At 36.4% G+C, this 14,587-nt stretch overlaps 2 protein-coding genes across 6 annotated transcripts in view; one reads left to right on the top strand and one right to left on the bottom strand.

Annotated features, from left to right (window-relative positions):
* GLMN (glomulin, FKBP associated protein) overlaps positions 1–5,747 on the top strand; it is a 22,814-nt gene extending 17,067 nt beyond the window's left edge. The window contains exons 17-19 of the mRNA XM_038182773.2: positions 2,928–3,051; positions 4,410–4,492; positions 4,626–5,747. Of these exons, the coding sequence (XP_038038701.2) occupies positions 2,928–3,051; positions 4,410–4,492; positions 4,626–4,733 (315 nt within the window). The 3' untranslated portion in view covers positions 4,734–5,747. The remainder of the gene's footprint in view (positions 1–2,927; positions 3,052–4,409; positions 4,493–4,625) is intronic.
* On the bottom strand, positions 5,297–14,587 carry C8H1orf146 (chromosome 8 C1orf146 homolog). Of its 5 annotated transcripts, none has more exons than XM_072041740.1 (6): positions 14,450–14,587; positions 13,271–13,384; positions 10,247–10,340; positions 9,039–9,207; positions 7,269–7,347; positions 5,297–5,883 (listed from the first exon to the last, which is right to left on the bottom strand). In XM_072041740.1, exons 2-6 carry the CDS (start codon positions 13,337–13,339, stop codon positions 5,764–5,766), a joined length of 531 nt encoding a protein of 176 aa, XP_071897841.1. In that variant the 5' UTR covers positions 13,340–13,384; positions 14,450–14,587; the 3' UTR covers positions 5,297–5,763. The 5 variants fall into 5 exon arrangements, with proteins under 5 accessions (XP_071897841.1, XP_071897842.1, XP_071897844.1 ...); XM_072041741.1 differs by lacking the exon at positions 14,450–14,587 and adding an exon at positions 13,880–14,186; XM_072041743.1 differs by lacking the exon at positions 14,450–14,587 and adding an exon at positions 13,965–14,186 and having other exon boundaries at positions 5,297–6,190.

The following is a 14,587-nucleotide window of genomic DNA, read 5'->3' as shown; positions in this document are numbered from 1 at the left end:
ATACCTACATCTTTCTTCTCTGTTTTGTTTACCTCTTTTCTGTCTGAAGCAGTCAGTTATATCTGTTAGTAAATCAGTGCTGTTTGTTATTCAAGTGCTGTTTGGCTTTTCAAGGTAGTATATTAGGATGAATTTTTGTCTTTTTTGTGTGTGTAGTCACTCTTGTTCATCTGCAGATGAGGCACGTGTGTTTCAGGGTAGTCAGAAATTTTAATTTTCACAGCTGGGTTGATATTCAGACTTCATATTCCTGCAGATGATTTATAAATGCTCTGACTTTCATTGTGTCACTACAGCATTGAAGAGCCAGCGGAATTATGTGTGGTTTAGTTTTCTGATTACATTCTGTTACCAAATGACTACTTACTCTAATAATAATTGCAACTTCTCTTGACTCCTTTCAAATCATTATGTTCCAATGTTCCTTTAACTTATGCAATTCAGTAGCTTTTTATCTGCTATATCTTGCAGTATATCACCTGTCTCCTTAGTACTAAATGTTTTCATTTTGCGTTAAAATACTTCTTAAAATTAGTGACAGTGTAAAGATAAATTACTTTCCAGTTTTAAAGTACAGTAAAGCCTTTCCTGACATCAACAAGCAGTATAATAGCCAGATAAATATTCCAACCAGCAGATATGTATACTAAGATATTTTGTTGTTTATCACCCAGTTCCTCTACTTTCTTTATGGTTTGGAGTAATTGACTTTGGCATCTCTTTTTCTGCTTTTAAAATACAGAAAAAATTCTGATCCACTTTTAGAGCACTTGTGAGTTCTATGAATACCAGCTTCTTAAGTGCCTAATGATGTTATTTAAATAGAATGATAATATCATGATTGGTAGTGATTACTAAAACAGTTTTAAAAATGAACAGTAAAAATAGCTTTCAATTGGTACATTTCTGATTTATTATTTTATTAGTTAGCATTGATAGACTGTAGACTCAGATTTATGGTGTAATTTCAATTTAAGTACTCATTATGGCCTCCTCTATTTCATGTAAATGCGTAGCTTTGTAAGAAAAAAAAAGTTCCTCTTTTATTTTTATTAAAAATCTATGTATAATAGCACACAATTGCTGTAACATTTACGTCTATTGTCTGTCATAAGGAATATCCTTACAGTTTGAGGAGAAAAAAACTTCACTGCTTCTGAAGTTTTTCCTAAAATAAATCTAAGTGCTGCCACTTCTTCTTGACTTCCACCCCCCTCTCCCTTCATACAGCACAAGTGGGATGCAAAGAAAATGCTTCCTTTCATGTCAGTTCGGATGTTTTGATTGCTGCGTAACAAGCACTTTCACTAATCAAGTATAAAAATGAGATTTTTCTGAATAGTTATTTTTTCATTTCAGCACCATTCATGTGGAAGTTATTACTGGTCTTCTTATTTGATTAGTTAACTTTGTGTCACTTAGCGTTCAAATTTGGTGAATTATCCCCTGTAATCGACAATTCTTGATTTAACATCAAGAATTCTTATTTTTTTTCATCTTTACCCTGCCCTTTGATGATACTGCCTGAGGAAAGGAGTCATATAAATAGCTCCTGTATCTAAAGACACAAAGACTGCTTTATTTTTATTTATTTATTTTTTTTCTACAGAAGTTTTGTAACTACAAGCTTAGAAGGTGCCAAAGCAGTGTAGTTTTCCTCTCGTGGCATATAACTTTGAACAGCCTTGCTTTTGAGCATCTTTTTGTCCTATCTCTTGCTTCATGAATACCATTTATATACTCCTTTCACCCATCCCAAACTGGGGAGGAGGTTTGTGTGTCATTTCGGCTACAGTGCCTAAGGGCATAAATGAATACAGAGCATAACGATATAATATTTATTTTTTGTGTGATTCACTAGGGATTTTATTAAAATCTTAATGGTAGTAGAACACTGAATGCTTTTTGTGGTTTTATGTATATACACACTTCATATCAAATTTTTTATGTGTGTGTGTATCTATATCTATATCACTATATATATATCACTATATATATCACTCTCTCTCTCTCTATATATATATATATATATACATATATATACACACATGTATATAGTGAAGTTAACAAGGAAAAAATGTGTAACTAGATTGTAAAGCTTGGGGGGGCAATGTTACTTGCCGGCAAATTCGGAGTTATCAGCGCAGCAGAACCAGTAACAAGTCTGAACTCTTATTAGTGTGGTTGTATGTGTATAGTAGCAACATTGGTACAGCTTAAAGCAAAATTTGATTCTGCAGTAAGCAAATATCTATTTTTTTTATATATGTTTTAAGGTAGATTGGAACATGGTGCATGTTTGGTATATGTTCTAAAAACAATAGATAAAAAGACCTTAAAAGTAAGTACATATAGTTCCTATATGCTGGCATAGTGTAATTCACCATGACAGTTCAGAATACAAAGGCTGAAGTAGCAGCATATCTAGTAACGCTCCTCCAATGCTTCTTTAATTGCAACAAGAACCTTGTATGCGAGGAGCATGACATTTACCACAGCTTTCATTTGTTATCTCAATATAATGGCAATTTAGGAATGTTAATTCAAATATTTGCGCTATTTTGCCACTGTACCAACATATCAAGCTCCTTTCAGCTTTATTTACAAGAATGAGTTGAAAATGTGCATTTCCATTGCTGTAGTTATTCTTGTACATACTACATTTGCCCCTTTTCTTGACTTCTTCATTCTCTAATTTTCAAAAAATAATTTTGAAAATGCAGGAGAGTAGAAAGAAAGGAGCTTAAATATCTGTCACCATGCTATTCTTCCTTAAGAATAAGTGGTTAAGTCTAAATTCTTTTTTTTTCCTTTCCAGCACAGCAGTGTATGTTATAAAGACTAGTCAAAATTTCTGCTTGAAAACTTAGCGTTGCGATGCTTCAAAAATAATTTCCGATCTTCTCTGTTCTTTTCTTTTTGAATAGACTGGTGTATGGACCATACTTGCTAAGATTGAGAAAAATTTTTTAAAACCACTGCATGTAGGACTCAATATGTCAAAAGCACACTATGAAGCAGAAATAAAGAATAAGAGAGAAAACAGAAGAGGTTAGTTGTTTTCTTCTTAGCTTTGTTCATATTCAGAACCTTTGGAAATCCTTTGGAAACAAAGAATTGGTAACTGATGTATAGATTATATTTTTATTTAACTGTTCATGCTATTCCAGGTTTCAATTAATAATTCAGGAGTTGCTATATGTGATATTAATACTTTTCATGATTAGTCAGAAAAATCTGAACTTGTTTCTCTCTCATCACATTTGTAAACCTTATGGAATCCTGACAGAAATGTCACTTGAAGACATTCAAACCTTGTTCTGCATTTATACTTTTGATTTTAAGGTTAGTCAGGAGCATCTAAATCTCTCTGTGAATATACAGCCCTTAGGTTTCATATTGGGTGTGGAGAGGCTAACAAGAGCAGAAATAATTCACACAGCAAATAGGTACTCTCTTAAAGCCTGAAGGATTACACTGATTTTTATTTTTTTAATCTGACACACAGAATCAGATTCTGCTCAGGGTTAAGCAGATACATCCCACAGGGAATGAGAGCTATAGCTGCTTTAGGCCATTGCAGTGTATGTCTGATCCTCTGTTCCTTTGTGGTCTCCAGTATAATTAAGAGAGCCCAAGGAAATTGCTTCTGCTGCCAGAAAAGTCAGTACAGTCTTTTGCCCCTAGTCTTATCCTCTTGTGTTGTTATAAACTATATAAGTACAAGGCAGAGTGAGGGGATTTTTTCTGAAGGTAACCTGTGGATATCTTTCTAAAGGGAACCTTTCTTTTAAAGAAGAAGCTTCCTAATTCATTTTTGTCTCTTACGTTTCTCTAGCCTTTGACAAAGCAATGAGATCTGAGTTCAGAAGAGAACATCTAACTCATGAAAAATAAACGGTTTAGTCTTTCTCCCCAATGTATAATCTTTGTAAGCATTACATTAAATTTCAAGTACATGATTTGAATGTTGGAATTTTCCTCTTAGTTTTCAAACTGTCTTAGTAGTTTTATCAGTGGTAAGTAGTCTGTCAGAAACAGACACCTGAAGCCTTTTCTTATTTAAATAAGCATTTCATGTCTGGATTTGTTGCTTGAAGCTCAAGGATCTCCTGCTATCTCTGAATGTGAAAGTATTAAAAATGTGTCCAAAAACTGACCAGGTTCTGTATATGTATATATATTTTTTTCCTTTTAAGGAGAATTTTAGCTACATAAAATTGTTTCAAGTTACGGATATTACCTGTTTAGTAATGTAGTCATAAATCATATAGTAAGTGCAAAGAGATCATCCAGCTCAACCTGTCCTCTTAAAGTTCAGTACCTTCTCTCCTCACTGTTTTGTCAGTCTTTAGGTGTCTGCTTTTAACAGGAACAGGAACTTGATCTCTGGTACTTTTTTTCTACAGATGCAAATAATTCTAACACAGTTTGTTCTTTAACTGTCAGTGAGGAAAAGATGCCTGCCATGACTACTGAAATGCAGCTTCAGGTGAGTTGGCAGTTCTTACCAAGCTGTTCAGCAGTATTGAATAGTTTTCAATCTAGAGACAAATGGGCAGGTACAGTAGATAAGAAAATCTTTGTTGTAATAAAAATAACTTAAATCTCTTCTGTCATTTCAGGTTTTGCACTCAGCACTCTTCACATTTGATTTAATAGAAAGTGTTCTAGCTCGAGTAGAAGAACTCATTGAAGTGAAAGTAAAAGCTGTAATGGCTGAAAACATTTAGGTCAACTGAAATACTTGAATTAGCATCCTTCTTGGAAGATAATGTTGACTATTAGACTTTAGTTGAAAAGGAGGCTACCAACCTTTAAAGAGTAGTGTAGAGTAGCCTCTAGAAAAATTGTAAACCCTGCTCTTTGTCTTGTTGCTTTTTTTTTTTTAATTTTTATTAAGAAGTCTTCAGCTATTTTTATCTGTGGTTCACAGAGATGGCCTATTTGTTAAAGTACTCCTCTTCAGAATTTGGTGCTTTTTTCAAAGATTAGAAAGTACGTCTACAAGGGTTTTTTGTTGTTGTTGTTATGCTGTGTAAAGGGAGGTATGATTGTGCATTTCTTGTTCTGTTCATTTTCAAAATACTTTAGGTAATAGTTGCTGACTGGTGTTCTGAATTACGAAGATTTTTATAAATTAACTTAGAGAGACATGAATTAAAAAACCTTGTTTAAGCAGTAGCTATTTTTATTAGCACTTTTTGACAAACAAACTTCTATATTTACAAACTGAACTGGAAGCTATAGATAATAGACTATGGCAAACTATACAAGGTTTAAAGAAAAACACATCAACCTTGAGCCAAATAAGACATTAAAACTTGGTAACAGAACAGATAACTTGTGTTTAAAAATGTACTCTGTAAGGCTTCAGGCTTCATACACAACTATTTATGCACAAGAAAATGTATTTTGGAATTGTTTTGATCATTGTTGTTTCTAATGATAAAGTTTTCCTTAAGATACATAACATATTTTGGGAAGTTATGATAAAAAGATGAATGTATAAGTTCAGAACTGAATCAAATATCAGGATGGTTTTTCTATTAGTGCAGTTAAACCGCATTTTAAATTTTTTGTTAGAACATACATTGGGTATAATGTATGCTGTTTTTCACTGTATGGTATTTTAATACAATTCTTTGTTCCAAATGCATAAGTTCTATATACAGTCTTTTAAATGGAATGGTATATTTTAAGAACATTCTATATTTTGTTCAAAATGTAGCTGCTATATTTATGAATAAAAACACCAGTGAATTAATTACAATGCAACTGGTATTCCTGAAGCATCTTCCAAACTGGACTGTTTTCCATTATGTGGGCTTTTGTCATTGCCATTTTGTAACGAATAGCATCTGCACACGGCTTGGAAGTCATCTTAGAGGAAAGAAAAATATTACAAGTAGGTAACAATTCTTTTTAGATAAACAAATGTTCAATATCTTAATTTTCAAATAGTACAAATGTATTTATCATAAAGAAATTTTAATCCTGTTTTCTGAAGTAAATGTTTAGAAATAATGTACACAGAGGTGATGGGATGTATTCCTTTAACTGCAAGACCAGTCCTGAAGTAACTGGTTCCATCAGCATTGCTTCTGATTATCTTGATAGTATTTCAAGAGAAGCTGGTGTGATAGCTCAGGACTAGACTAGTTGGGTGGTATTGTGCCCTTGGCCTATGCTAGAACAATAAAAAAATATTTTTTAGGTCCTATGACAATTAGTGACTCTCATGCAAGAGGTCACTCTATACTGCATTCACAAGAAATAATGTAGTGGCAACTTGTAATATGTACTATGTCCCTACAATGTTTAGTATGTACTATGTCACTTCTTACAGGGCTGTCCTGTTGAAATCTGACGTACTCATTCTGAACAAGCAGAAAAGCACATTCAAGTTTATAGGATCACCAGTAATCTTAAAAGCTTTTAAATTAATGCTTCATTAAGAGATGAGACCACAATAGAGTCCATAAAAAGTTAGAAGAGTACAACATTCAACCTTGTAATAAGTGTTTAGCAACTCTTCACATATAATAAATGAGATGTAGGTTACACACTTAAAATGATGAATACTCCAAACAGGTTAATACTAACTATTTTTAGATAAATTCAGGAAAGGATAAAACAAATTCATATTTGATTTCTAACATGCTATCGAACCTACTTTTTAAGTTTTGGTACATGAGATGCTTCTCATATTGTTATAGTTAGTGTGCAAGTTAAAATTCTTGTGGAAAAAAATGTTCTTAAAACCAGATTAGTGAACATACTCTAATAATGTGTATGTGTACAGGATGTGTTGCTGTTACAGACTAATTACACTTATTAAGCTATAAGAATAACATTATTATGTGCATCATTTAAAAATCTACAGGTAACCAGATTTTTCAGATAGCTATTTTACTTGAAGAAGCCATTACATACTTAGATCTAATTGATGAAATCAAGACACCCTAACGTAACTGTGGTAAGTAAGAGCTGAATTAGCTCTTAAGTATCTCATTTTTCATACATGCTATTAGAAGCTTTTAAAGTTACCTTTAACAATAGTTTAAATATTTGCTTAAAGAACTGAGCAACGGTTTTACCTCAAGGTTATTACATGGATTGTGGTCAATATGACACAAAGTTCCAGTAAGGAAAGCTAAGTATTTTCTAATTTATTTATTTTATTTTATTTTTCCTGGTTAATATACTTCTGAAGTACTCGAAGTTCTGAGAAGCTAACAATTTTAAGTATATGTAACTAGACTTACCTTAGCTATAGTTAGCATTAACTTAACCGTTTCAGCAGTATTATGAACTGGTATTATACGTAAATTGCTGCCCAGGAATCTGCACATCAAAATAAATTGAGGTTATTTTCTGAATGCACTTGAATTATTATGCCATAAAACTCAGAAATCACTCCCACACAATCTAAACAACTTCTATGTCTGCACCACAAATAGTTTTTATTTTTAGATGAAGAAGTTTGCTTTTATCTTTAACGGTAACAGGAGAATTCATGCTGTTTGTATACCTATCTGTCCCATTTCTATACCATTTGTTCAGCTTCTAAAAAAGTTTCAGAACTTGAACTATATCTTTGTAGTGTGCTATCTAAATATAGCAATCCGTATGTTAATTAGATGTGATTAAGATTTTGAGATAATTCTAAGAATTTCACGTAAAGACTTGGACCAATAATTTAACTTTATTCCAATAATTTAACCTGAAATTCATTCTCTCTATATAAATAAAGTTATTCATATGCATTCATGCTTGAGAATGGAATCTGAAGATTAAAATAACTAGTGCCAGTTGTCATTCAAGGCAGTCATAGAAGAGAGGTATCAAAGCTTAGGCAAGCACAGAGCTTCTCTCTAGACTTTTAGCCTAAGTATGTTGTAACAGTGACAATAAAGTTAGCATTGCTGTCATTTTCTGTTGTAGAAAATATAATTTAATCTAAAAATATAAATATCTAAAATACAATTGTCACTATCAATTTGGCGTGGCCTGAAATTAGAAAACTATTTTTTTATTTTAATAAAATTACTGACTTGCCAAAGGGAATATATTTTCAAAATGTCACATTTGTTAGTGATCAACGCACTTCCGAATAGGCACAAAAGTAGATTGAGAATTAGCATTGCCATCAGCTGAATAATATGTTCTTGCTGAATGGTGGCAGAGCTTCTAAGAGCTCTCATGAAAATTTATGGAATTTTCATACAAGGATAATGGATTCCTACATTTCATCCCATACACTCTGCTACTCATCAGCATTTTGGCAACGTGCCCTGGATTTAATGAACGTGGCGCTAGTTTCAAGGAGGTAAAGATCAAAGACTCCATTGGAATAGTCACTTCTTTGATGTCAAGAGTGAAAATCAACTGCAGTTAAGACTACTGTACCTACCTGAAAATAGTTTTGATTAAATGTATGGAACAGAATCTGATAACTGTTCTCAGCAGGTGCATACTGAAACATGTAAGTTTTCAGGCTTCATTAGAAATCACAGATAATATTTTAAATACACCAGTTTTAATGTCTAGTTTTATACTCCTAGCATAGAATAACATTATTTCCATTGTTTAGCTGTGCATAGTAGACACTGTTCAAAGTGAACAGATTTTAACACCTGGTAAAGAATCTGTACTTTACAATAAAGCCTTTTCACATGAAGAAAACTTACCTGTTCTGTTTTGAAAATGACCAAGAAAAGATGCTGACAGAACTAAAAAAAAAAGTTTATGAAAATTGCCTAATTTTCCAGTGCGAGAGAAAAACTTGAAAAAGGATTACAAAGCCATAAAGTGATTGAAAGGAAGATTATTTGCTGTTTTGAGGAAGATCCCTTTTTGTTAACTATGACATGTTGGATTTATTCACTCAGCATTTTTTTCATTTTCCATTAATAAACATTTTTTTTTTTTTTGCCAGGGGAAAATAAAATTCATCTGAATTTAGGACTGCTGAGTAAACAGTTATTTCATTTCTTCCTAGTAATAAAAAGATTGGTTTGATGTCGAAATCATACCTTCTCTGAATCCTAAACATTATATTCCATTCTTGTGGTCCATGAAGAGCAGCTGACAAAACCAAAAAACTATTCCGATGTATGTTTATGAACTTCTGAATTCTTTCTAAAAACTGTTCTTCCCCTCTCATAACTACGTCTTGAGTGTCTGCCAGTATAAATGCAACACCTATTGAAGAAATTAATATATGTCATGGAAATAACGTGATTAAGCCTTCTCACTACAAAAACCTAGATCAATAAGCAGAATTGTTATTCCAGTATTAGTTTAATAGTCAATAGAACAAACTGTTTGAATGAATTCACAAATCTTGATGGTGAAATGCAATCATGAGATTTAGCTAGTAATTTTAAGATAAAACTACAAAAAACTCAGAGGTTATTTTCTACCTTAACATCAAAAAAGCATTCAGTACACTCAAGGTATAGACATCTGAATGCCTTTGCATGCAAATGCTTCAGGAACAAGAAATTGCTAAGATGGAATGTATTTAGGACTAGTGCAAAGACAGATTGAAGAGTTTATCTTATTTAGAAATAAGAATTGCTAAACAAATACCCTTTATTTTAAGATTAAGCTAAAATGTCTACCATGAAAAATGAAATTATAACCCCATCAACTAAGTTACTCTGAAAGGGAAAGTTATGTTGTAAATTTAGTAGGTTTAACAAGGAGATACAAAAGACTGGACCAATCTATGCCTTTAATCCTTATAGTTCAGGGAAGCTTTAGACTAAAGATCTTGTCTACCTGTCTAAAGCATCCACTGCTCTGAAAAGGATGGACAGGTGTTTCATGTTTGCAGTTTCAGTGATTTCCTAATCAAGCCTGTTCAAACAACAAATACGCTCATTAACCCCCTTGTTACCACCAGGACTGCAAATGCAACTGGAATAATTAAAGACGAAGATCTCAGTTCACTCTTACATTTACAGCCATGTATACTAAAAATCTCAATGGATATCTTAGGTTTAAATGGCATTCAACAAGGTTACTCAGTTTTAACAAAACTATACTAAATAGTCCAGCTGATGATGGAAACATTCCATCCTCTGACTTAAAGTGCTATGAAATCACAGCTCCTTGCACGACTGCATGACACCCCAACACAGAAGCTTTTATTCAGTTCACTGCAGCCTACAACAGATCCTGACTTGGTGCATCATTAGAGATTAGGAATTTAAAAACAAACTTCAAAGTACCGTACCAGAAAGAGAAAAAATCACAGATCCAATTTCCACTGATTCTGAATATCGAACTCGATGTTGCTGCCTCTGTAGAACTGTAGAGATTTCATGATTCTAAATAAATTGTAACATGTTATTTTTACGTTTTCAGCCAACAAATTAAATACAAAGATTTTTAAAACATTGAAGGTTTTAGATGGAACTTTAGCATTGTTGCTTTAAAAATATTTATTCTACTTGCAATAAAAGTAGTAAAGCGTTAATTAAACTTTTTCAGTTAATTAAGTTTTGGAATATTTATATTGAAAGATATGAAATCATTGAACAGCAATTTTGTATGCATACATTCAGTTTGCCACAGGAAACTTGCACAAAGCATAAAGAAGCTCAAACATTATATATCCTATTTTTGTAAGATATGCTAAAGGAAGATTTGCAGAAGTGAGGAATATATAGTTGTGTGTTTCTAAGACTCCAGTTAATTAGACTGTTATTATTTTCATGGATATCAGCATTTCATTTGGAAGATAAATCAGAAAATCTGTATCGGAAATGATTTTCATTAAAGCTTTTTGACAGTATGCAATCCAATCAGGCAAACTAAGACACTGCAGTATCCAACATAATCATCTGCAGAATGGAGTGGGTTTGGATATAGTTTTCAGCCTACAAAAAGCATTTCTGCAGTACATAAAAGCTGCTCAAGCCCACACATTTTAAAGATTAGACCACTGAATCCTTTTTAACTAACATGTTTTTTAGGTTACCCTTTTAAAATGTAGCCAACCTGCCATGCAGGGAGGTGTCATGACCTAATAAAAGAGTACAAAATACAGTCAAGATGGCAAGTGTACCCTGAAGGAGACAGCAACCAGCTGGACTCTTTCCAGCAGATCTCTGTCTTTTTTGTACCGGGGAGCCCAGAACTGGACACAGTACTCCAGGTGAGGCCTGACCATGGCAGAGTAGAGGGGGAGGATCACCTCCCTTGACCTGCTGGCCATGCTCCTGTTCATGCACGCCAGGATCTCATTGGCCCTCTTGGCCACCAGGGCACACTGCTGGCTCATGGTCAACCTGTCGTCCACCAGGACCCCCAGGTCCTTCTCCTCAGAGCTCTGCTCCAGCAGGTCGTCCCCCAGCCTGTACTGATACATGTGGTTGTTCCTTCCCAGGTGCAGGACTCTACACTTGCTCTTGTTAAACCTCATCTGGTTTCCTCCTGCCCATCTCTCCAGCTGGTCCAGGTCTCACTGAATGGCAGCACAGCCTTCTGGCGTGTCAGCCACTCCTCCCAGCTTTGTGTCATCAGCGTACTTGCTGAGGGCAGACACTATTCCCTCGTTAAGGTTGTCGATGAAGATGTTGAACGAGACCGGACCCAGCACCGACTGCTGGGGAACACCGCTAGTCACAGGTCTCCAGCCAGACTCTGCGCTGCCGATCACCACCCTCTGAGCTTGGCCACTCAGCCAGTTCTCAACCCACCTTACTGTCTACTCCTCTATCCCACACTTCCTCAGCTTTGCTGTTAGGATGTCATGGGAGACAGTATCGAAAGCCTTGCTAAAGTCAAGGTAGATGACATCCACTGCTCTCCCCTCATCTACCCAGCTGGTGATGCCATCATAGAAGGCAATGAGGTTGGTCGAGCACGACTTCCCCTTGGTGAATCCATGCTGACTACTCCTCATAACCTTCTTCTTTTCCAATTGGTTGGAGATGGCATCCAGAACAAGCTGTTCCAACACCTTTCCAGGGACAGAGGTGAGACTGACTGGCCTGTAGTTTCCCGCATCCTCCTTCTTGCCCTTTTTGAAGACCAGAGTGACATTGGCTATCCTCTAACCCTCAGGCACCTCTCCTGTTCTCCAGGACCTTTCAAAGATGATAAGAGAGTGGTTTGGCAATCACCTCTGCCAACTCCCTCAGCATCCCATCGGGACCCATGGATTTGTATGCATTGAGCCCACTCAGATGCTCCCGAACCACTCTCTTGTCAACCATGGGGGAGCCTTCCATTTCCCAGACCCTTTCTCCTCCCACCATGGGCAAGGAGTCCCCAGGCGGAGTCCTTGAAGCAAAGACTGAAGTGAAGAAAGCATTCAGTATCTTCGCCTTCTCGGCATCTCCCGTTACCAGGACACCCCTCTCGTTCAGCAAGGGACCCATGTTATGCCTAGTCTTCCTTTTCCTGTTTACATACTTAAAAAGTATAGCCGATGCAATCATCACACTCTGATACCTCTCACCATATTACAGATTAAGTTACTCTTGAAACTTTCACCAACCTGGAACAGTTTAACAGCTATCCTCCCAGCGCAAGCAGACAAATAAGAATAGGCTTTAAAGTAAAATGACTCAGGAATTAATTCAAAACCATTCACCTATTTGCACAGCAAAGATAGAGCAATAACCTCATTAGCAAAACTAATGTAAGCTATCCCTGATTGTAAGTCAAAGCCCTCAGCCTCTAAATTCTTTCAAGCTAGCATGAAATTGGCCTCAGCTGCAGGCACTAATTATCAGCTCCTTGACAGCCCCTTTCATTTTACTGGGGAATTGATATTAACAGTTATAAATACACATCACTATCTGTACGACTATTTTAAGCTTAATTGCACACTTACTAAGTAATAACCTAATCCATTGTTGATACTGTACAGTAGAAAATAAAGTGTTTAGGGAGAAATTCAGACAATTAAAAACATTCCTGGAAGAATTATTTATACTACTAATTGAAAGCAGCATCAGCACAGTGCAGAAGTGATGAGTCAGGAGAACAGGCCTAAAGCAGTACAACTCAGAATAACAGATGGCTAGAATACTAAATATGTACAGAAGTAGGTAGGGAAAAATAAAAATAAAAAAGACAACAACCAGTGCTATGGTGGAAGCAACTTCAAATAACATTGCTGTTTAATCATCTAAAAGGTATATTAATTGATATTGAAAAAATCTATTTCCATGTATATAATGTAGAAAATACTTCTTTCACTGCTTCTTAGTGAGTCACATGCTGCTCTTGACAAATAGTCTTGTACCTGAAGGCCTGTACTCATAATAACTGTTGTTATCCATCTTGACTGTTCCTGCCCACCACTCTCTGTCATTTTTTGTGGTTTTAATGGCTTTGCAATGAAATCTCAGCTGCCTCTCTGAAAAACAAAACAAAACAAAACAAAACAAAACAAAACAAGAAAATAGAGATAACAAATATCTTAATTAAAGAGATACAGTATTTAAGGCACAGAGATCCATTGAAGGTATGATTAACAACCAGGGCACTACCCAGTTCTCCAAGATGTTTACAGGTACCCATCACCACCAAACTGATCTATATAAAATGGCAGTTACCTATCTAAATGGCTTTTCACAAAATTTGCATCTAGAGGTGTTAACAGGGAGCGAGCACCATAAATGACTTCAAGAATACATTTCTAGAAATTTCTATAACTTATTTGATGTCTAAGGAACTTTTGCTCTGTTTTCAAAGGGCACAGCTGTTACTCTGCTCCTTTTACAGGAAAGTATTTTTAGGCAGTCTTCCCCACGCCTCCTGCCCAACTCGGCTCAGCAACTCTTTCCGTGGGTGGCTGCGTTTCACTCTTCTGCAAGCACTCCCCGAGCCCAGTTTGGAGCCCATTTTCTACCTGGCTGAGGAGTGCTTGGGGCAGTGTGGATGCGCCTGAGGCAGCCCAAGCCCCATGCGGGGCCTGGCCCCCCTGAGGTTCCCACCTGGGGCACGCCACCTTAGGTGCCAGGAGAGCTGGTTTGCACAATCCCTTCTGCCACTCGGTTCCCAATTTACATTCTAACGGAGCTGCTCCTTGCTTGAAAAAAATGGGTATTTGGCAGTGATGTAGGCCCCGGGCCTGGTGAGGCCGCAGGGAAGGTGGGGCAGGGAGAGCTGTGGCTCGTGCTTCCTGCCTTGAGGGCTCTCTGCTCTCCCACAGCCATCCCGTGCACGGCGCTTCTCGGCCTCGCAGCTGAGCAAGGGGACCGGGGGCCTCTGACATGAAGGGGCACTGCAGAACATGGGGCCAGTGGTAGCCCGGCCTCTCCCAGGGCCCCAACTCCTTCCTGTGGCCCTTGGGAGGAGTCATGGCAGCTCCATGCTGGCGACCTGCAGTCGCCCAACCAGCTTTCCCTCACAGCTTCTCAGGAATGAAGAGAAAGTAACCAACATCTCCCAGCAAACAGATGACGAGCACTTAATTTACCACTAGGAAAGAGGGAACTTCTTGGCAACTGAGGAGACACTGAAGCCGGTTGCTGCCCTCTGGCTCCTGCCACTGGCTCTGTGTTGCCCTGGAGTCCGCAGGGCCATTGGCCTCTGCTGAGGTACAGGTGGGAGCCCA

This window comes from Anas platyrhynchos, chromosome 8, assembly GCF_047663525.1.
Source record: "Anas platyrhynchos isolate ZD024472 breed Pekin duck chromosome 8, IASCAAS_PekinDuck_T2T, whole genome shotgun sequence".
In the NCBI taxonomy this organism is placed as follows: domain Eukaryota; kingdom Metazoa; phylum Chordata; class Aves; order Anseriformes; family Anatidae; genus Anas; species Anas platyrhynchos.
This window is presented reverse-complemented; position numbering and strand designations above follow the sequence as displayed.